The sequence below is a fragment of the Motacilla alba genome, chromosome 5 (genome assembly GCF_015832195.1).
Source record: "Motacilla alba alba isolate MOTALB_02 chromosome 5, Motacilla_alba_V1.0_pri, whole genome shotgun sequence".
In the NCBI taxonomy this organism is placed as follows: domain Eukaryota; kingdom Metazoa; phylum Chordata; class Aves; order Passeriformes; family Motacillidae; genus Motacilla; species Motacilla alba.
Genome location: NC_052020.1, coordinates 39,245,573 through 39,267,548, shown reverse-complemented (window position 1 = coordinate 39,267,548; position 21,976 = coordinate 39,245,573). Strand labels below are relative to the sequence as shown.

The window sequence follows — 21,976 nt, the reverse complement described above, 5'->3', positions numbered from 1 at the left end:
AGACACAGAGCTCGTTATTTCCCTAGGACCTGCAGCCCATGGGGGATCATGTTGCCTGTTGGCATCTCATCACACCTCCCATAGTTCCAGCTTTCCTGGCCTCTGGGGCTTAAAAATAGAACAGAAAAGGCCAACAGAGCTCCTTTGGGTTGGCAGCAGGGTTTGACCCAAGACCTGCTGTGCCCATTCCGAGCTGTAGACCAGAATGAGGATGCTGTCCCTAAGGCTGGGGGGGCTGGAAACCCTTTGGCAGGAGTCCAATGGCAGGGGCTGATGGAACAGGCACAGGGCATCTTGAGGGGGAAGGGGATAGGTGGACAGGCACAGAGCAGCTTGAGGGGAAGGGGATGGGTGGACAGGCTCGGGAAGTCTGAGTGGGAACAGGGCATCAGTAGGGAAATGAAGAGGATGAGTGGGAAAAGGGCTGTTGTATGGGGGCAGGAGCCAGGTGGGCACACAACGGGTGGATGGGCATGGGGCAGCGAAAACAGCAAGCCAAGAAGCCCAACACAGCCCCGGTGGTTCCCGCCGGCCGGGGATTCACCGGGTACGGGACGGTGAATGGAAGCGCCGGGCAGCCCGATGGAGTATTGGCCGGAGGCGGTGCGGGGGCGCTGAAGGAGGGGGCTCCGCCGCGTCCCGGAGCACCGGCCGTCCCCGCGGCCGCCGGGGCCGGGCACCTGCTCCCGCCCCGCGGCGGGGCCGGGGCGGGGCAGCGGCGGGGCGGTGGCGGTGAAATACGGCGGCGGAGCGGGGCGCGCTCCCATGGCCCGGCGGCGGCGGAGGCGGCACGGCGGGGCCGGTGGCCCGGCATCGGGGCGGCATGCCGGGGGCGGCCGGGCGCTAGTGGCGGCAGCGAGTCTGCACAGGGGCGGCGGGAGCGGCGATGCGGCTGCTCGGCGCCTTCCTGCGGTTGCTGGTGGCCGGGACGCTGGGGGCACCGCCCGCCCCGGTGAGAGCCGTGGGGCGGGAGGGGGTCGGAGCAGGGTGCGTCTGCCCGGAGCGGCCGCGAATGCCGGGACACCTCCCGGCGCTGGGCGGGGGGCGGCAGCGGCTCACCCCGTGCTGCCCCTCCAGAGCTCGCCTTTCCTTCCCTGCAGGCCCCGGAGGAGCGGGGGACCGCCAGCACGGAGTCTCCCGGTGAGTTGGTAGTGAGCGGCCGCCCGGTGCCCCGGCTGGGAGGGGGCAGCAGCCCAGGGAAGGCTTCGCGCAAGGCCGGGGCGCGTTGGGTACTACCCGGGGCTGTGTTACCTCTGGAGTCCCGCGGTGACAACCGGGGATGTAGCCGGGAGCTGTGCCGCGGCTTAGAGCAACCTGATGCCCCCAGGCATCCTCGGGCACCGGGTACCGTCGCGGGCCGGAGCGGAGCGCAGCCCGGTCCCTAGGCTGCTGCCCCTCCGGTGCCGGCGTGCGGGGCGCTGGGTGGGAGCGCTCCGCTTCAGCTCTCCCTGCTGGAAAGCCCCAGGGGACGGCTGTCCGGCCGGGCGAGGTGCGGGGGAGCCCCTTCGCGGCGGAGCTCGGGGATGAGCAGAGTGCCTGGGCAGGAGACGGAGCTGGCGGATAGAGGGAGAAAGAGCCTGTCGGGGCGGCCGTGTGAGCCCCCGCACGGTGATGTGCACAGGCGGACTTACTGGGAGCACAAAGTGGTCCTTTGCTTCCCTGTGCTCCGTGATGGCTGCAGGACCCCCCGGCGGCTGCTGCACCTGCCCCGGCAGCGGTCCGGCTGGGCTCTGCCTATTTGGGCGCCTCCTTATAGTCCCTGTCCCTGTCTCTTGCAGTCCTTACCTTTCGGGAGATCTGGAATCGTAGTTTCTGCCGGCCTCTGGAGCAGCTGGTGGACGTCATTACCGAATTTCCCAACGAGGTGGAGTACATCTTCAGACCTTCCTGCGTCTCCCTGCAGCGCTGTGGAGGCTGTTGTGGGGACGAGGGTCTCCGCTGCGTCCCCGTGGAGACAAGCACGGTCACCATGCAGGTATGTGCTGCTGCTGCGGGGCCGGGGCCGTGCCGGAGAGCTGGAGGGCTGCTCACCGAGGCCGGGAAGGTGAATTTGCAGCTTTGCATCCTCTAGACATTGTAGCAGTGTGGCTAGCAAGGGAGAGGACTTACAACGGCTCAAATGCATGCCAAGCCAGTAGGGTCCCTCTGCCTGCTCTTTGGGCTTGGCCCTGAGGTCAGGTGTCGCCCCTGGTGGTACTGGCTTCTCTCTGTGTGGTCTGTCTCGCACATTGCTGTTATTTTTCCAGACCTTTCCTGTCCTGTGGTGGGGCTGGGGGTAGTTCCAGTTAGCCGTGGCTGCCTGCTGGGACAAAGTAGGTACTGCCCTTGAATCGAAGGGAGGAGTGAGGCTCTCCTCTATCAGGTGATGCTTGGGGTGGTGCTGTCATGAATGCCTCCCACTGGGACACGGTGAGCATGATGGGTTGAGCCAACCGTGCTTTCAGTCACCACTGAGCTATGGTGTGAGCTGTGAGATCCTGGGCCATTCAGCTCTTCCCCATGTACCAGGCAGCAGCTGTCCTCACACTGCAGCCCCTGCACTGAGTTGCCAGAGATCAACCTGGTGATGCTGCAGGGACCAGGGAAATGCTCTGCTTTGCCGTGGATGATGGACTAGGGAATGCCTGCAATAAACCACCAGTGATTTTGGTCTCTCTGAGGTTGAAAGTGCGTTGGAAGGCAGGATGGCAAAAAGCTCTTGGCTGAGGTGGATCAAAGCCTGGTGTGAACAGGAGGCAGCTCCCCAAGCACAGGTCTCCCTCTATGGGAGGGCTCCTGCTGCTGTGTACTGAGTAGAAATGCCAAACTCTTCTGCAGGGACTAGTGTGGATCACACCAATGATGAATGTATCCTGTAAGGCCCTTGGATGTCCAACCTGAACTTCACGCTGGGCTGTGACAAGTGACAGTGCGAATCCTGTAACTCTGTGCCTCTGGGGAGGCACTGTGGTATTGACTCCAGTTGATTCCAGCTCAGTGCTGTAGGAAAGGGGTCCGGGAGGAGGCAGCAGCAATGGGATTGGCCTGAAAAACATGACTGGGGGGATATTTCTGTCAGAGAAAGGAGGTGTGCAAAGGGATCAAATATGTGAAAATTCTGCAGAAAGGCAGAAACTGAAAAATCTTTTCTAAGGCTGGGAAATCCCAAGACCACGGGACTTAAATTAAAGCCCTGAAGACAAGGGGTGGCACTAACAGATCCTCCCAAGCTGCCAGGGCAGCTGGGCCTGGCCAGTGCTGCCTACGTGTGGAGGTGGACTCTGTTGTTGTAGGTCCCTAGGAACAGGTTTGACATGCATCTTCCCAAGAGCCTGGGGTGGCAAGGCAGTGGCGCAGGAGTCTTTCCAGCCCCCTCCTGCCACTGCCTGAGAAGTAACCTTTGCTCTTCTTTCAGCTCCTGAAGATAAAACCAAACGGGGAGGCACCCTATGTGGAGATGGCGTTCACCGAGCACAAGCAGTGCGAGTGCAGGTAGGGACTCTGGGTTCCAGCAAGAGCAAGCCTGCCAGCTCACCCTGTGTGTGGAACGGGGGCACCCTGTGGGCACCCTGGCTGTGCTGGCACCCCCTCTTGCTGTCTTTGCGCTAGGGTTTGCTGGTGCTTCTGGCCCTTGTCCAGCTGCAGGCTGCACCTCGTCTCTGCACCCGCTCCCCGCAGATGACAGGGTGCGTGCCATTGTGAAGACAGGTCAGGCACCATGCACCGTCTGCAGGGCTGTGCTCCCCATCCCTGCAGCTGCCTTGGCAGGCCTGGCATACGCTTCTTTAGCCAGAGGATCTGCCTGTGGGTAATGGAGCAAGGCTGGTGGCTCTGTGGCAGCAGTTTGGTGTGTGATAGCATGTCCAGGGTGGTGGCTCAGTGGGGAGCTCCATGGCTTGGCATGCCTGAATGTGACTGTGGCCCAAGGAGAAAGCTCAGCTGCTGAGTCTTGGGCCACCATTTAAGGGAGGCTACCCCATACAGACCTGGGGGTACAGCAGAGGTTTACATCCAAGCCAACAAATGAAAGTCTAAAAGATGCAGTGCCAGCCTGGCCTGGATATGCAGTGTTGGCCTGGAATGGATGCGCAGCACCTGCCTGCCACAGACTCCTGGCACCTGATCAACCCCTTGGGGTGCTCACTGTGTCCCAAAAGTGGTGAAAGCCTGGGCAGGATGGGGCCTCTGCCTGAGGAGTGCAGTGCTGTGGGAGCAGCTCCGGTGCTGCCTGCAGCTGGTCCTTGCCATAGAGACTCCAGCATCGCCTGCATGGGGGTCCTGGTAATCACTCTTCATCACGATCCAATGGTGATTTAGTATTGTGAAAACTGGGGGATGAATGTCCTGCTGGGCAGCCATTAGACATGATCCTTTCCTGGAAGAAAATCCTGAGGATTCCCAGATTGGTATTCCCCTGCAGTTTTATGAGCAGCTGTACTGGAGTGGACCCAGCTCCACACAGTCTCTATCTGGAATGTCTGTCAGTAGATGCAGAAGGGAGAGTGGGAAGAAGCAGATGTGTTACTTGCCTCCTTCTCTGCTTCCAGCTATTTCCCTTGTAGGGAATTTCCTAAGCCTTTTGTGGTTTTCCTGCCTAGGGTAACTTCCAGGGGATCTCCTATGAGCGCTTGTGCAAGCTGGCTTCTGCAGTAGTTTTTTGCTTCTTCCTAATCTGCTTTCCACACCTGTACATCACTCCCTTTTGTAGTTAGTGTAGGCGTGGCAGATGTCCTGGCTGTGACCCCCATGGGGGAGGTAGGTCATGCCTGAGAACCCGCTACCGGGACTCTGTGGCGAATCCCCCATGTTTGTTACTCAGGATGCTGCACCTTGTTTCACTATGAAATGTGAAAGCTGTCACTGAGAGCAGCTAAGACTGAACTTGCCCTCCCCAGCCTCCCTGGCAAAATGTCACATCCGCAGGGTAGTTACCCAAGGCATCCAGCCCCTTTGCTGTCTCTGCCTTGTCTCTGCCTGCTGCAATTTGTTCCTGACTGAGGGCTTGATAAGGTCAAGAGAAGAGAGGTTGTGTCTGTTTTAAACATGAATGATGACAGGTAGATTGTGCTGCGCACTGGGGCATGTCACAGGACCAGCTCCTGCAGCTCAACATGCAGCACAACCCAATAACCACTTCTCTCTGTCATTTTTCCCAATCTGCAGGCCCCGGCAGGACCTGATGAGGTTGGGAAGGTAAGTGACACCAGGGGCATCGTTACTGGCTGGGATTGTGGGTCTCATCTCCCACACATCAGCCCTTCTTGTGGTACTTTCTTTCTGAAGGAGGAGGTCCAAGGGCCGAGGTAAGAGAAGACAAGACAAGAAGGGACGGAAAGACTGTGAACTGTAAGTGAGCAGGGGCAGGTGTGGGTGGTGTCTTCTGGGTTTATTTTCTTGGGATGAGTGTCTTCATAAAGCATTTAGATCTTTACTGACACTGTGGGCAGTGAAGGGTTTGTGCAGAGCAGACACAGAAGTAAGCAGGAGGGGACAGTGGCTGTGGGGAAACAGGCCTTCTACCGAAAACTCGAAAGGTACCTGGTTGTCTCCAGGCTCGGCAGCTCAAAGCTGGGCAGAATGGGGATGGATGGGCTGGGTGACTTGGTGGTGTTTGACTCTGTTGCCATCACAGACCATGCTGAGTCTCATGGATCCACGAATTTCCAATTTCAGCCTCATCTTGCTGTCAGTTGTGTCCTTACTGCTGTCCTTGACTGATTGTTGTTTGGGTTACTCTACTCTTTCCATCCTTTATCTCACTTTATCAAACTCCTTGCTGTAACAGCACAGGCTGGACTCATTGTGGGCACTTCTGAGGTATGACATCGGTAGCTAGCAGTTTGCTCTAGCATTTCCCCCTTTTGTCTGAAGGCTGCTGTTGGTGGCTCAGCCAGTGCCAGCCTCACCACCTTCACTGCTCCCCACGAAGAGGCTGCCTGCAGGCCCTACCCCTGCAGTTCTGTGTCGTGGGGGCCAGGCACAAAGAAGGGGACCCAGGGCAGAGCAGGTGAGCCTGCCGTGCTGGCAGTGCTCAGCCCGTGCCGTGCTCTCTTTGCAGATGTGGCACACCGCGCAGGTAGCCTCTGCCCTGCCCCCAGCCTCGCTCCCACCACCTGGGCTTGAGCCAGCTGCCTTTGTCCCCAGCACGGGGGACTTGTGGAGTCATGTCCCTCCAAGCTGCAGCGGGGAGCAGGACTCCAGCATGGAAGAGCTGACTGTTACTCTTGGTTGGCCCAGGTGGGAACACAGCCTGGCACCAAGGACTGCCTTGCCCCATCTGCCCCACTGGCAGCAAGAAAAAAGGACCCGTGACCAAGTCTGGGGCTGAAGATGAGGAGCTCAAGCAGTGTGTTGGTGTTTGAGGACATTCTAGGGGCAATGAGGAACCAAGCTGGTGCATGTGCTGCTGGAACTGGCTGGGGAGGACAGCATGATGTGGCAGTGAGTGGAGATGGCTCACAGGGCTGTACCTGCAACACTTCTCTGTCCTGCCAGCACTCTGCAGCTGGGGAGGAAGGAAACCTGGGGCAGGCAAGGCTGTAGAGCTGCATCCGTCCCAGTTTTGGCACAGGGCAGCCCAGGCAGGTGCCAGGGATCTTGCCTGGGAAGCTGTTCTGCTTGGGAACTGAAGGGAACTGGGCTCCTCATGTATTCACAGCTGCATCTCAGATTTGCCCTGCTCAATAAAAGCTGGTCAGGCATGGGAGCTGGCAGCTCCTGTCTGCTTTCCAACAAGGCAGGGAACTTCCCCATGGGCACCCACTCAGGCTAGAATAGGGCAGTGACCCAGGGTTTGTGCCCATCACCAATCCTGCAGCACCAAGGGACTGGCTGCCCTTGGTGTGATGCTGGAGACAGGCAGGTTGCTCCCTGGGCTGGGTGCTATCCATGTGCTGGAGTTCAGTTGGATACTGGGCGACCCTTGGGTGAGCTGCCCTTCCCCTCCACACCACAGTGTGGGACTGGTACCTCTTCCTATTCACCATCCCCATCCTGTTCTCTCCCTAGTCCAAATGTCTGGCTCAGCGTCCTGTCCTCCCTGGCAGGGCTGATGCAAAGTTTAGGGCACTGGGGGGCAGGCTGCCCACTCAGGAAATACCCCACCAAGGGTCATTTGCCTGACATGGGAACAAGACTGCCCAAGGCCTCCTTTCCTTACTGGGAATACCCTTGGGGTATAAGGAGCTGGTGGCCCTCACTGAAGTGGCTGTGGGGACTCCTGTTTCCTGCTTTCCCCACTCAGCCAGACCTCTGCCCAGGTCTAGGGGGAAGCCACAGGCCCTGTTTTTCCATGCTTTAAGCAGTTCTCCTGAGGCTCTCTCTGTCTCCATTTCCACCCCTGCTGCAGGGGGTCTGGGGCTGTCTGCCAAATGCATGCCATGCTGATCTGTGCAGGCCATATTCTGGAGCAGTGCACGTAGCTGGAAACACCAGGAGTGAGTTGGCACTTGCATATTTGTGGGGCACTCCTCACACTGGGTTAAAAAAAAATCAAGGGCCATTCTTGAAAGCTTTAAACAAGAGACTGGAGGGCAAGATCTACAAAGGTTTCAAGGTCACCCTTAAATGATGGAACCTGTGGTTTATCCTGCTCTGGGGAACAAGGGTGGAGCCTAACATAGCAAGAACTGGGGTCCAAGGTGGCTCCTTCCCACATCTGACAGGGCTGCTGGGGATGGGGGTTACTCTCTAAGCCATAATGCTGGTGTTGCCTGGGCTGACACAAGGACATGGGGACAGGGCAGATCCCTGCCAGGGAGAGCTGGAGGTGGGTGTTGAGCTAATGTGAGCCTGCATAGTGCCACCATGTAGCAGGCATGGACTGTGTGAGTTGTAATTGCGCAGCTGGGCATATCGTTCAGGAGCTTGCTGGATCCCTTTTGGATCCCATTTCCAGGCATGCACAGTATTCTGGAGCACAGCCTACATGGCCTTTGCCTCAAAAATAACCCATGAAGTTCCTCCTTCACTACCTCATAGATGAGGCGAACTCGCTGTTCCCCTTCCCATATCACTCAAAGTCTGTGTGGACCATGTGCTGGCCTGGTCCACACAGGTTTCCCTATCACTGTGTGTCATTTCTGCCTGGCTGGTTTGGCTCTGAGGCCAAGGAGAACCAAGTGCAGCACTTGAGGATGTATGTGATGGTTTCTGTTTTGTCTTTAATACCCTGGTAGTATTACATGTTTAAAAAAGGAAGTTACATAAATCAAGTATGTTAATTAATAAAAATAAGTTTATCAAGACTCATGATTAGGATTAAAACAAATTCAAACACACTAACACACAGTGGCTTTTCCAAACAGTTCCTGGTGTCTGGTGTCACCTCTTTGGCCACTGCCTGGCACTGAGATAGTCCAGGCAGCTCTGCCCATCAGATGTGGCAGGGCCAGGCACCTGCCTTGCACAAACCCCTCTGTTGCTTCTCTCCCTCCTTCACCTGGGTGCTGTGTGTGGCCTTATCCCCTGCTCCTCCCATGGCATGGGGTGTTGGATAGCAAGAATGTGGGTGCTGGGAGGGATGTGGCTGTCCCACTGCAGCCATGATGAGCAGAACAGTTGGGGCAGGAGAAAGGGGAAACATCACTTACACAAGAGGAGCTGCAGCTCCAGCTGTCAGGCCTCCCTCCAGCTCTGTGGAGGTAACAGGAACCTAATGAGCCCTAGCTCATGAAGTTCCTGTGATTGCTGCTGGCATCACGTGCCCAGGGAAATGCTAGCTCCTTTCCCTATCCCTGCCAGAGGGGAGAATCCTAAGACCCTCCTCATTCCAGGGTGGCAGGGACTGCCAGCAGGACATCACACCCAATGGAAGTATGAGGATCAGGGTGGGGGACTGCTGCTCTGAGGGGGAGACAGGGGCTCCTGGCTTCAGGGCCTGTGTCCAGTGCCCGTGTTTCCTCTCAAGGGGACCAACCGCTGACTGGCCATTCCTCCTCTGTGTGCTCCCAGCTGTAGCTTTTTTATACCACTAGCTCCTGGCAGCCCTCCTTGGCCACAGCAGATGTGTGAGCACTCTGACAAGGTCAGCTACATCTACAGAACCCCATGTCCCCCAGGCACTACAGTGCAGGGCTGTAGGGGGACCCTGGTGCCCTTGTACAGGGACCCTGACAGACCCCAGCCCCAAAGACAGCAGCATCCACCACGGACAGGCAGAAAACGTGTTCCAGCCTCAGTGCTCCCAAATCCCTCATCCTTTCCCTGCCTGTGTACCCCTTGCAGCTGTCCCACAGAGCCCAGGAACAACACACCACTGGGTTATCAGCGTCCCTGGGCTCCCCGTGTCTTCCAGCCTCACAGGGCAAAGGTTTGTTTAATAAGGCTCTAGGAGCTGCAGTAAGATGGTTTAGGAGGATAGTTACAGGAAGACAAAACATAAAGCAGCCTTATGCGCCAGGAAAAAAATTTACATTTTTTGGGAAGTAACTGTAAAGGTGATGTGGGGATTGGCCCAGAGATGTAGCATTGCAGCTGATGAAGCCCTGATGTTAAAGCTTCACTGGTTACCTCTGGTCTCCCTGAGCACAGGCTGTCACCAGAGCACTGCCACCCAGCAGCGTCTCCCAGCCATGCCCGTGCAGGTCTCCCATGTGTCTGCATGCAAATAAGGAGACACTGAGGTCCTAACTTCTTGACTGTGACTTACAAGTCTTTTGCACCCTCACAGAATTTGGCATAATCCTGCCTGTTGAAGCCAATGATGTTTTCAGTATTTTAAGCATTTGCCAGCTCTCATGTGTCAGTCTTAGTATGTGAAAAAAAGGCAGCTCTCAGTCCTCTCCCTGCTATTTGTCTGTGCTGGTTCTGCTTTGGCAGTTCCCACTTCCCAACAAGGACCACAAGCTCTTCAACAGGTTAATCTAAAAGTAATCCCTCGAATTTAAGGTACTCTGTCCAGCACTGACATGCAAACCTGGAAGCCCACAGGTAAAGGCAGTTGTACCTCAGGGCTGGTACAAGTCTTCTTCCCGTGCAAGGCTTTTCCTCACAGGAGCATCCTTGAGGCACTTCCTGCTGATGCCTTCAGCCTACTCTCTTCTGGCCACTTCAGAGGTGTTCAATGAAGAACTTAACCGAGTTTTGTACTCTCCTGGCAACTCCTCTTCACACATCTCCCTGCCACCATCACCTCGATATCCAAACCACTCTACAAACCACTTTTGTGGTTTTCCTGTGCTCTGCCCTCTCCAGGCCCACACAGATCTGCTGAAGCCAGGCAGGTGAGTTGTGCCAGCAGCACCCCTGCTCTCATCCCTGGCTCTCCTTCACTTCTTGTCTGCTCAGACTTTTCACTTCAAGGAGGAGCCTCCAGTCTCTGGTAGGAATTAAAAGATCACCGACACTGTGAGGTATAAATAGGCTGGGCAGACAAAATTGGTCTCTGTTAGGCAGAGGTTAGAAAAGGAGCCTGGAAGTATTTGGAGGAAAAACCAAAGAACCAAGCACACTGATTGTGGTTGGGCAGTGAGTTGTCTTACAAAGCAGATGGCTGTACATCCTCCTAGACCTGCCCTCTGAGGCACAGTTAATACTTTCATATTCCCAAAGAAATGATCTTTGTAAGAGAGACAGTGCTGGGATGCTGAGCTGAGCTGTGCTGTTGTTAACAGGCTGGGCTGTGCAAAGGAGCTGCCCAGGGCACCTGAGCCCAGGGAGATCCCCTGCAAGTGTGTGCAGGGTCTGAAGTAACCACAGATCAGCCACAAACAGGTGCCCCCTCTGCCAGTCCCGCAGCAAGTAGCAGGGCCAGCGGGGCCTGGACACAGTGACTGACCAGGCTGGTGTGGCTGTGATGGCACAGCACAGGGCCAGCTCCTGGCAGAATGAAAACCACCATCTTAGGGTGGTTTGCTGTTGTAGTGGGACATGCAATAGGTTAGCAAGGGATGGACAAAGATGCAGGGGGCTCCCTCTACCCAAACAATCTTAGCACAGTTTTTCCAAGAGTATCCCTTAACTTTCATTCCAGCCCTTCTCCCTTTGCAGGTCCTCTGCCATGCCAGTTATTTAATCTGGGACCAACCATCCCACAGACACAGCAAACCAGCTGGCCAGTTGGTAGTAACCCCTTGAGCACTCCTGGTTCAGCAAATCTCCTTCACTAAGAACCGCTGTGATCTAGCAGGCCCTGCAAGGCCTCCTGGCCTTCCAAGAAAAAGCCAGGCCAGGAGGGCAGGAATACATGTTTCTGATATTATCCACATACAAAGCATTTGTTAACTACCAGCTGGGATCTCGATTATGCTGTCACTTTGGTGCACCTTAATGCTCTTTTGCGGATGTTTCCTGTGCTGTACACTTGGAATAAGTTGGTAAAACCCAATGAGTCTGCAAGAGCTCATAGAAGGGCTGGCTGAGAGCTCAGTGTCTGGCCCAACAGCACCCACTTGAAAGAGGAAATCGGGAAGAGCCAGGGGTACCCTGGGCTGGCCATGATGAAATGGCAAGGCACCCACCATTGCAGCTGTGGCAGCGGGGAGCTGCTGGATGGGTGCACCTGTCGGGCAGATGGCAGCGACAAAGGCTAATTAGACCACAGCTAATTACGTGTTATGGGAGGCAGGAAACACGGCTGCAAAAGCACAAGTTAATGAACGGGAGCTTGGTTAATTAAGGGCAATTAATGGTGAATAAGGATGATAATAAGGAAAGTGGAGCTACGGCGCTCACCGCGCGTTAACGGAGAGATGGAGCGCCTGCCTTGGGCGGGGGCGGGACCCCGGCGGGGGAAGCCGGCCACAGATCCCGCGGGGGGCGATGATGAGCATGGTGATGGTGATGATGATGATGATGGCGATGGCGATGGCGATGATGATCTCATCCGCGGCCAATCAGCACCGCCCGCCCCTGCCGCGCCCCTGCCGCTCCGCCCGGCGGCGCCGGGGGATGCTGGCGGCGGCGCTGCCCGGGCGCGGCACCGCGGGGCCGGGGGGCCCGTGCGGGCAGGCGGAGGGGCCGGGCCGCGCGTCGCTCCCCGGCTGACGGCGCAGCCCCGCTGGCGGTGTCCCGGCGGCGCAGGGCGGCGGCGCGGGGCCATGAGCCGGGCGGAGGCCGAGCCCTGCTCCCGGGCGCTGGCGCAGGCCCGCGTCTACCTGGGGCAGCTGCGCGGCCGCGTGGGCCCGGCGGGGCCCGAGGGCGGCGGGCGCCGGGACTACCTGGTGGAGGCGGCGCGGCAGCTGCGGCTGGCGCTGGAGCGGGACGTCAGCGAGGACTACGAGGAGGCCTTCAACCACTACCAGAACGGCGTGGACGTGCTGCTCCGCGGCGTGCAGGGTGTGTGCGGCCTCCCGGGGCAGCGGACCGGGGCGTCCCTCCGGGGACACCGGCCGGGGGACCGGGGCATTCGTATCGGGAGTCCCGTGAGGGGCCAAGGTATCCCTGCAGGAACAATGACAAGGGGACGGGAAAATCCCGCTAGGGAGTGTGTTGAGGGCACTGGGGCATCTGTCCAGGGAGCGCATCCCTACCGGGAGAAGGGCGAGAGGGCTGCGGCATCCCGCTGGGGACCGTGGCCAGTCCTTCGGGCCGAGGCAGGCCCCTCACAGCCTCCCTTTGCACCGACCGCAGTTGACCCCAACAAGGAGCGTCGGGAAGCCGTGAAGCGCAAGATCACCCAGTACCTGCGGCGCGCCGAGGAAATCTTCAATTGCCACCTGCAGCGGGCGGCGGGGGGTGGCAACACCGCTGCCACGGTGAGGGGCTGGCGTGCGGCCGCGCGGGTGCGAGGGCAGCGGTGACGCTGGGAACGGGGGCGGGGGTGTGCACACGCAGGTAAAGCAGCCCCAGGGGTCCTCCTTGTCTGCCTCTGCCGGACCCACGCTAAGATGGTGTAGAGAAAACGGCAGGCACACTGCTGCCGAGTGTCCTGGCCTGCCAGTGGCTGCAAGGGAGCTGGCAGCTCTTCACCCTGCTGGGATCAAGGAGCCAAGGTGGGCCCAGGCTGCCCAGAGTGCATCCAGGACCCCGCCATCCAAAGTGTGTATGCTTAGCTTGCTGCCACCATAGTGGGTATGGACATTTTTGTGGAGACTGAAGCCTGCAGGGAACCACCCTGTCAAATGTTTAAAATGTCCTCTTCCCATTTGTCATCGTTTCCATCTGTATGGAAACCAAAGACAATGGCTGCTTTCTCCATTGTGGGAAGAAGGTGGTTAAAGAAGGGAGAGGGGAGTGAGGCAGGGCAAGGTCAGAGCCTAGTGGGAAAAATGCAGGGAGAAAGACAACTACCTTCCACGTAGATCCCCTTAATGTTGAAACAGTCCAGGTCTAGCTTCAAATTTTGGTGTGATTTTTACCTCTGCTGCAAGTGCAAGCTTTCCCTAGAAAATATAGAAATCCAGGGGTTGGCCAAGAAAATGGTCCAGCTGATGTTAGAAATGAATCATGGCCATTGGAGTGTTTTCTTTGCATGTTGACCAGCTGGGCAGTATTGCTGCCTCCTCTGGAAAATGCAGGGGCTTTTTTCACCCACTGCAATGAACATCAGCATTTCTAGGTCCTACATCCTCTTCTCTCACCACCTTGCAGGGCTACAGCAGCCTGCGCTTCCGGCCGATCAGGACACTGAGCTCAGCAGTGGAGAACCTGAGACGGTGTAAGGTTGTGGGAGTGATTGATAAGGTAATGACTTGACCTGGAGATGGGAGGTGAGGCTGGGGCTGGACCAAAGGGAGCATAAGCTGGAGGGTCCTAGCAGCTGGAATGGGGGTGCCAGCCCTCAGCACATCCATCAAGCGATGTTGGGGTATCCATCCACACCATTCCCACCCAGAAAAATTCATAGGAGAGGACTCAAGATCCCTTAAGGCATTGATTGGGAAATCTATTAATGTTCCCATTACTTTTGCTTACCAGACTTCCCAAGATATTTACAGGGAGGTTTATGCACCTCATTCTTTCCCATATATGGAATTGTGTTTGATGCTCAGGTGCCACAATAGTGGACTCCTGTAGATAATCTGGGCTTCAGCAAAAGCTGAACTGTCTGGATGAATAAACTAATTAGAAGTTCATGATCTTGGAGTGAAGATGCCAGGCTTACTGTATCCACACATCATGGCACATTGCTCTCCACTGCTGTGCACACATCTCAGTTTGTCAGGACTGATGTGATCCCCCTGTCCTGCCGAGGCCCAGGTTTGGGCCCAAAAAGAGCACTGTGAAACCCTTTGGTGTGAAGGAAGTAAAACTGGTATGGGAGCCAACTCTTGGTTTAATTAATTTCCTGCTTCTTGGCTGCATGGCTATCTCCTTGCCAATACCCTGTGTTTTGCCTTTCAAAAGTAGGGGTCTGAGCCTCACAACACTCTTCCAGTTGGGTGGGAGTTTGTTTCAGTTCCAGAGTTGAGACCTTTGGGTCATTCCCATAAGCTGTGTGTTGGGTCACCCCTTCTGACCAGTTCTGTGTATACTGTCCCAGGTGCAAATTGTCCAGGATCCAGCCACTGGTGAGACCTTTATACTCAAGGTGGGTGTTTCCAGTTTCATCTGCCTGTTTCTCCCTCTCAGGCTGGGGCCACCTTGCCTAAGCTGATGGCTGGGGCAGGTGAGAGGATAACAAATAGCAGCTCTCATAGGCTGGATGAAATTCATGGTTCAAAAATCTTCTTTTGGCTGCCTCAGCCATCCTCTGTGATCAGAAGGGAAGTGGTTCTCCTTGGTCATCCATTTCTCTGACTTTTAACACTTCAAGCCTGTGTCAAACTGAGTCAACCCCTGAAACAGGTGTGAGGTGTGCTCAGTACGAGTCTTTTCAATGTCTTTGGAATGAACGAGTACTTCATTAACTGGACAAGGAGGATCTGGCATGAGAGGGAGAAGCATCATTTCCAGGGGAGGAGGAGAAAGGGTTGGGATGGCAGGTTCCTGCCTGAAGGGAGCAGGGTGGTTGCAGAGTCAGTGCTCTGTAGCAGCTGTGCCCTCTGGGTGCCACGGTGCAGATGGGGAGTGCCCTACCTTGGCAGAGCTTTGCAGAGCGCTGCCTTGTCACAGCTGGCTGCTGGGGACTGACAGAGCTGTATGAGCCACAAGTTTGTGTAGAGGGGGGAGCTCCATCACGGGTGACCTGGGAGCAGCCATGGGGCTTGGCAGAAGGCACACTCCCTTCTGCCTGGCCTCCAGCCCTGCCAGGTGCTAGGTTGCACAGAGTCCAAGTCCCTACCGTGCTGTACCACCCACCCGCCTGTACCTCCTCAGAGCCTCCCCAAATCCCACGTTGAGACCCGTGAGCGACAGACCATCATCCCTCATGGGGTCCCCTTCATGGTCAAGCTGTTGTGCTACTATGTGAGTGAGGACTCCATCTTCCTCCATCTGGAGCACGTGCAGGGTGAGTGAGGACAGCCTTGCCTTCCATCTGTGAAGCGTCCTGGTTTATTCCAAACTGTCCTTTCCTTAAAGCCCAAAGTATGTTTCTCCTCCTGTTTTGGGACTGTTTTTTATAGTGATAATGTAAGCTGTGTTCTTCATAGAAGGGTGGTGGGTACCAGGGCTTGGAGACTTAGTGAACAGAGGAGTTCAGCTGTGAATTGCAGAGGTTGGTAAGAACTGGCTGGGGATGTAACCTAGAAATGGGCCTATGGAGACCTACAAGGAGAAAGAAGTGGTGTGTGTGGGTGTGTTATATGGAAACCGGCCTCAGTCTTTAGAGAGATGAGCCACTGCACCTCATGGGAGGGAGCAGTCGTGCCTTTAGGTAATGAAGTTGATGTGTTTCTGCATCTTTGAAAGAAAAACCTCTTCATTTTACTGGCATTGTCTGACCATAACAGGAAGATGATGGAGAAGGAAAATGAAGTGAGGTAGTTCATCTGAATGTTGTAGAACAAAACCATCTTTTGACAAGACCTTTAAAAAACTTTTTTTTTTTTTGTTTTTTTTTTTGTTTTTTTTTTGTTAGAAAAGGTCACACTGGATTTTGAGATCATACCAAAAATTAGGGCGTAAGGGGCAGTGAGCATACTGGGGTTTGGGTACACCAAGGAGGCATACTTGAGGTTGTCCCAGATCCTGGTGAAGAAGTATGACAAGGTGGAGGCTTGTCCCATGGAGCTTATTTACTCTGCTGGTTGAATGGATGTGTAGGGAACAGCAGCTCGAGTCCAGGAATGACAAATAGAGGCTGACATGGAGACCAGGCTCAACTCCTTGTGCATTGCTACAGATGATGTAGTGAGGCTGGGAAGCCCTGGCAGCATGCTGTGGGCTCCAGGGTTTGCTGCTCTGGCTCCTTGCTGACCCATGGCCTCATGCCATGCTGTGGGAGCTCTCTGGCATTTCTGTCACACAGGAAGGAAAGGCTTTCAGGGCAAAGTGGGGATGGCAGTGGGGTCAGGAGCATTTGTGAATATGTGGCTTGGCTGTGAGATGGTAGTGGCAGAGGTGGGATCAAAGAGACTGTGCAGAATGGGGAGAGGGCTGCTAAAGGAGGAGGGAATGGGACTTAGGTGTGCCAGGTCCTAGGGAAGGTGTGGCATTGGGCAGGGTGTGCTTGTAGGGCGGGGGTGCATTCTGCATGGACTTGAGCTTTGCTGCTGGGGACATTAATGATGCTCCATCACAACCCCATCGCGTGGGCATTGGCCTGGGCCCGAATGGGCCATGTCAACAGTGCGGGAACCAGGGATAATTTCTGCCTCATCACTTGTTCTCCTTCCTGCTTTCCAGGGGGGACGCTGTGGTCTCACCTCCGCTCCAAGTACTGTGTCCAGCAGGACTGTGCCAATTCAAACACCATTCAAGCCCTCCAGGACCATGGCACAGAGGATGGTGTGGGAAGCTCCCAGGGTGGCAGCCAAGTATCCAGACATCCTGTTTGGACAGGCAGTGGCCTCCCAGGCTCTGTGAACTATCAAGTATTGGGAAACACTGATGCCTCACTCCCTCAGGAGCAGTTCCCTGGCCCCACAGACTCTGGCTCAGGGAAGCACTGCCAGCTTCTCCTGGCTCCTGCTGGTGGCAGTGGGGCTGCACCTGGAGGACAGGATCTGAGTGTGACACAGGCTGTGTCTGGTGTTGTGGACCATTTTCCAGCAGCATCAGCCAAATGCCATGACCACCTTGCCAGCCAGGGCCTGGTTGTCTACCCATGGAATGATCTAACCAGTGGCACAGGCTGCATATCTGAGAGAACAGCCTCCCAACAAGGCCCCAGGCTGCCCCAGAGGCTTGTCCCTGTACCAAAGACTGTGAGAGGGGACCAGCCAGGGGCAGGGCGACTGCCAACTCAGAAAGTGTCTGAGGCCTCCCAGGCTCAGCCCCTCCTGACCCTGGGTGAGAGGCAGCTTCCTGCAGGAGTTGCCCTGTCCAGCTCTGGCAAACCCAGTGTGCCTGACCCAGCTGTGGGGGAGCCCCCTTGGGGAGCAAGCCTGGCCTGTGGCTGGCTCAGCAAAAAGCCACCATCAGGACAATGCAGGGCTTTGGCCTCCCATGGACACAATCAGAGAGCGTGGGCTGTAAAGGAAGAGCAGGTACAGCTGTGGGCAGCAGAAATCCTCCTGGCCTTAGAGGGACTTCACCAACAGGGGATATTGTGCCGAGACCTCAACCCCAGGAACCTGCTGCTGGATACAGCTGGTAGGTAATGCCCCATGCTGCTGCCCTAAGGAGGAGGAAATTGATCTCCCAGCTGGGAGACTGCTGTTTGCCCCATTTCCAGAAGATGTGGACTTTTCTTGTGTTTGCTTTGGAGGAGGGTGGGAGTCTGGGAAGGTTTGGTATTTCTGAAATTGGAAGTGTGATCTCACTTAGGTTTTCCAAGTAATTATTAAAAGAGATGGCTCTGCAGCAGGAGAGTCAAGGGCCATAGCCACAGAAATGCATTGCCCCTACTCCCGTGTGGGGGTGGCTGCCTGGGAAATCCCAGCCTGGGGAAGCTGAGGCCAGCTGAACCGTGTCTGAGGTTAGTGGGACTAGTGGGTTAGTTTTCCCCTGCTTATAGGAACTGCCTGCTGGGGATGTTCTGGAGCTGTCCCATCCCTCTGAGCCGTGAGGGATGTCTTGCTGTGAGTGCAAGTCCCTGCTCACCTGGCAACACCTGGGACAAATTGGAGAGCTACAAATTGCTTAAGAAAAGAAAATTGCAGAGAGTTTTGCAAGGAGAAAGCTAACCCTCTGCCCCCCTTTAAAACTTACTTGTTTCCTCACCACAGCCTGCACTGAGATCTGTGAGCTTGGAGCCTGCCTAAGCACTCTCACCTGTTGGGCACCTCAGGCAAGCACTGGGAGGCCAGCCGAGGGGAGTGTGGTGCCAGGGGATGCTCAGTTCCTCTGTGTTCAGGGCATGACAGGGGCCCAGTGCCCCGGCTGCTCCCAGTGGCAGGGATGTGGCTTGGCCTCATGCTATGACCAAAGTCCCTAGTCTTTCCTAACCTTCCTGCTTTTGACTCTGGTGCTGCTCTGCAGGTCATGTCCGTCTCACCTTCTTTGGCCAGTGGACAGAGGTGGAGCCCCAGTACTGCAGCCAGGCACGGGAAGAGCTGTACAGTGCTCCAGGTAAGGGATGTGTCCCCTGGCTTCTCCAGCTCTCTGCACAGTGGCTCCAATTGGAAAAGAAGGGACTTCTGCAGGCAGTGAGATGTGCCCAGCACAGTGTGGTCACTGGTGCTCCCTGCCTCCAGCTCTAACCCCTCTCTGTCTCTTTCTGCAGAAGTGGGAGGGATCATGGAGCCCACTGAAGCAGCTGACTGCTGGAGCTTTGGCTCTCTCTTGTACGAGTTGCTGACAGGAGTGGTAAGAGGCTGAGGAGCTGTGCAAGGAGGACAGGGGAGGAGGAGGCTCAAGGGCTGCCTGCTGTGTAGGGCTGGGAGGGTGCCTTGCCCTGCTGGCACCTCAGTTCTTGGCCAGGGTCCTTTAGACATGTGATTCCCAGTGCCTGTGCATGGTCTCTGGGTGTTAAGGGCCCTGGCTTTTAAAGCTGCTGTGTTGGGCTGGGGTTATGTGGCAATGAAAAAAAAACCAGCGTGCTCTAACCCTCCTTGCTGCCTCTGCTTACCATCACCCTCTGCCTCCTGCAGCCACTCTCCCAAAACCACCCATCAGGGATCCAGCCTCACACCCAGCTGCACCTGCCAGAGGGCCTCAGCCTGGCTGCTACATCGCTGCTCACTGAGGTGAGGGGCTTGCGTGGATGGGAGGGAGAATGGCACTAGAGGTTGGGGAAAGGCAGGGTCCAGGCTGGGTACCATCTCCAGTGTCCCCATCTCCCCATCCTCCTGTCCCATTGCTTTTCTCTGCAGCTTCTGCAGTACAACCCAAAACGGCGCTTGGGCTCTGGAGGAGGTGGCATAACAAAGCTGAAGTCTCACTCCTTCTTCAGCACGGTCCCGTGGAACAAGCTGGTGGGCTAGGCAGGCTGTCCTTCCCCTGGGAGCTGAGCCCTGGGCTGCTTCCCTGGCACTTGTGACTGCAGGTGGCACTGGCAGCACTGCCTCCTGGGGAAGGCTTGCCTCAAGGGCTGCCCTGAGATGGGGCACACATGAGGTTCTGCAGCCTTACATGTCCTTCTGTCTCTGCTTCTGTTCGTTGCCATCTCCAAAGAGGAGGCGTCAGGCTGGGCCTGTCTTCTCCAGGTCCTCTCTGGGGGGAAAAGGAACCTGGGTGCCCACCTCCAGGAAGTGGTGGTGTTCCCCTTCTTGGGGCAGCTCTTCCTCAGCTCAGCACCCTGCCCTGGAACTCCCTCCCTGTGTTTTTTATCTCTGCTGCTACCACAGTGACCCCCCCCCCCCCCCGCTCTGTTTTGTGGCTTTCAAATGCAGCCCCTCCGGGCCCTGCTGGCTGGAGCCCAAGCCTGTGGTCTCTGCCCCTCCCTGACTGCATGTGTGTGTGTGTGGGTCATCCCTGCTGCAGGGGTGACACAAGGAGCCCTCTGCTCTTCTCCCCCTGGCCCTCTGAAAAAAAATAAACTACTCAATATCACTTAGAGAAGTGTCCTTTTGTTTCTGAGCTGCATCAGCCAGGTGTAGGCCAAGACTGATGAGTGACAGGGAGCCCCAAATCTGTTTCTGAAACCTGCCTGGGCGCCCTGGGTTGCTGTCACACCCAGCCAAACCCCAGAAGGTGGCAGTGAGTGCCTGGCCTTCTGTCCTTGTGCTGCTGCTGGCCTCACAGCCTCTCAGGTCTGCACAGCTGTACGGCTGCATCTCAGATGTGGGAGAAATGCCTGGGTTCTCTTCCAGCCTTTTGTCATTGTTAGGTGTTGTGGCTCCAGCCTTCCACGCCTGGGTGCTCCTTTCACTTGGCAGGACAGCAGCCCTGCCAACAGTGCTTTGAGCACTGCCATCCCTGGTGGACCACCCAGTGAGGGTTTAAAGGGGTGAACTCTGACAGCCAGCACAGAGGGAAGGAGGCCAAGTGTACATAGGTTCTGGATTAAAGAAAAAGCAAACACATGTATCTGCTGACAGCCCAAGGTGGAGGCTGCTCTACTCAGTGGTGCAAGTAAAAGGCTCTCCACAGGCTGAAGGATGAGCTCACAGTGGCAGTGGTGCAGCTCTGGCCCTCCTCTCCCAGCACCCACTCACACTGCTCTCCCATAGTAAGGAATGACTGGTACCAGCGACACGTCTGTGGCTAGCTGGCTCCAGCTTCTGTTTGCCCGCAGCAGTAGAGACACCCTCCCAGGCAGCAGCAGGAGTGCTCGTCCACCAGAGGGAAGCAGAGCTCTGGAGAAACTCATCTACACCAGCCAAGGTACGGACACCTCGACTGCTGGGCAGAAACTGGAGGACTGAGAAGGGAGCTCATCACTAACGCCACAGAAGGAAGCAGGAGCAGCTGAGCCTGGGGCTTTTCCTCTCCATGGCAGCCCGCAGTGGCTGAACCCTCTAGCTGCAGTCTTGCACCCCTGCCCACCAGCCTCCTAGTCCTGTGACTGAGGGGAAGTTCAGGAGGAAGCACCCTTTGTCCAAAGCCACAGCATGGCATCTTGCAACTCAGTGCCATGGGTTCACCCAAGAGAGTCAAAAGGAAGTTTCAAGCACTACTCTCTTACAGCAAGCCTTGACAGGGCAGAATAAACAAAGCAGTTTGCATGATTTTAAGAGTTTGACTGTATATTCCCTTCCTGATTGGTCCAAAGGCCTCATTTATTGCAGCTCCAGACAGAATAAAGGCTTCCCCAGGCTCATGTACAAAGTCAAGGTGGACCCTCTGTATCCTAAACCCGCACAGAGGCTGAGTGCAAGCAGCATTTTTCAATCAAAACCTTCTCTTTCACTCAACTTATTTGTGCAAGAATTAGACTCTCTACTCTTCCCAGAACAAGGCAGGGCTTTTCCCTCTTCCCCTAACCTACCTTAGCCAGGGCCAGGCAAAAAAGCTGACTCTGCACTCTTTTTGTCCATAGCTGCCAGGAAAATGAAGGCACCATTACCAGGAACTGCCCTCCCTTTCATCCGCTAGACAGCTGTGAGTGCAATCATTTTCTGTTAGAAGGGGCTGCCCTCTAACAGGGCAGCTGGGAAGGGTAAACCATCTCTGAAGTTGATGTCAGAGCTGGGAATACCCTACCACGATCCAGGAATGATTTTGTGTTGTCCCGATGAGGACAGCTTGTTAAGGAAACACCCAGCACCACAGACAGCTTCCACTGTTCCTTCTTCTTGCTTCCTTTTTCCCTCTGCAAAAGCCTTTCCACACTTGTATCAATTACAACTCGCCCATTGCACCAGTAAAAATTCAACTTCTGAAAAACTTTTTGAGCCTGTCCCAGGTCTCCCTCTTGGCCATCATGCCCTTTAGCTAACATTGGGAATTCCTCACCCTGTGTAACAGTTCTGTTGCTAAAAAAGGATGATTTCCAGCCCTTAAAACCTCCTCTTTGCTGGGAAGAGTAAATTCTTTGGCAGAGAGTTTGAGGCCAGCAGTGTTCACAGGTAGAGAAGACTCAATTTAGTACCACCAGTGCTGGGCTCAGCTCCCGTTGCCTCCTTTCTCTCACCACCAGATAACAGGACTCTTGCACTACACCCGGGATGCTGCTGATGGCAGAGTCCTC

General features: G+C 55.9%; 2 protein-coding genes across 5 annotated transcripts; both read left to right on the top strand.

Annotated features, from left to right (window-relative positions):
* Nucleotides 1-656: 656 nt before the first annotated feature.
* Nucleotides 657-12,675, top strand: PGF (placental growth factor). 3 transcript variants are annotated; one of them, XM_038138306.1, is made up of 7 exons: nt 657-952; nt 1,101-1,140; nt 1,779-1,975; nt 3,395-3,471; nt 5,143-5,172; nt 5,263-5,325; nt 6,217-10,730. In XM_038138306.1, exons 1-7 carry the CDS (start codon nt 887-889, stop codon nt 6,305-6,307), a joined length of 564 nt encoding a protein of 187 aa, XP_037994234.1. In that variant the 5' UTR covers nt 657-886; the 3' UTR covers nt 6,308-10,730. The 3 variants fall into 3 exon arrangements, with proteins under 3 accessions (XP_037994234.1, XP_037994236.1, XP_037994235.1); XM_038138308.1 differs by lacking the exon at nt 6,217-10,730 and adding an exon at nt 12,550-12,675 and having other exon boundaries at nt 741-952; XM_038138307.1 differs by having other exon boundaries at nt 753-952; nt 6,038-10,730.
* Nucleotides 10,850-19,900, top strand: RPS6KL1 (ribosomal protein S6 kinase like 1). 2 transcript variants are annotated; one of them, XM_038138303.1, is made up of 10 exons: nt 10,850-12,255; nt 12,550-12,674; nt 13,510-13,602; nt 14,402-14,449; nt 15,103-15,310; nt 16,648-17,556; nt 18,385-18,474; nt 18,629-18,711; nt 18,996-19,091; nt 19,218-19,900. In XM_038138303.1, exons 1-10 carry the CDS (start codon nt 11,619-11,621, stop codon nt 19,326-19,328), a joined length of 2,400 nt encoding a protein of 799 aa, XP_037994231.1. In that variant the 5' UTR covers nt 10,850-11,618; the 3' UTR covers nt 19,329-19,900. The 2 variants fall into 2 exon arrangements, with proteins under 2 accessions (XP_037994231.1, XP_037994232.1); XM_038138304.1 differs by having other exon boundaries at nt 10,855-12,255; nt 15,178-15,310.
* Nucleotides 19,901-21,976: the final 2,076 nt, after the last annotated feature.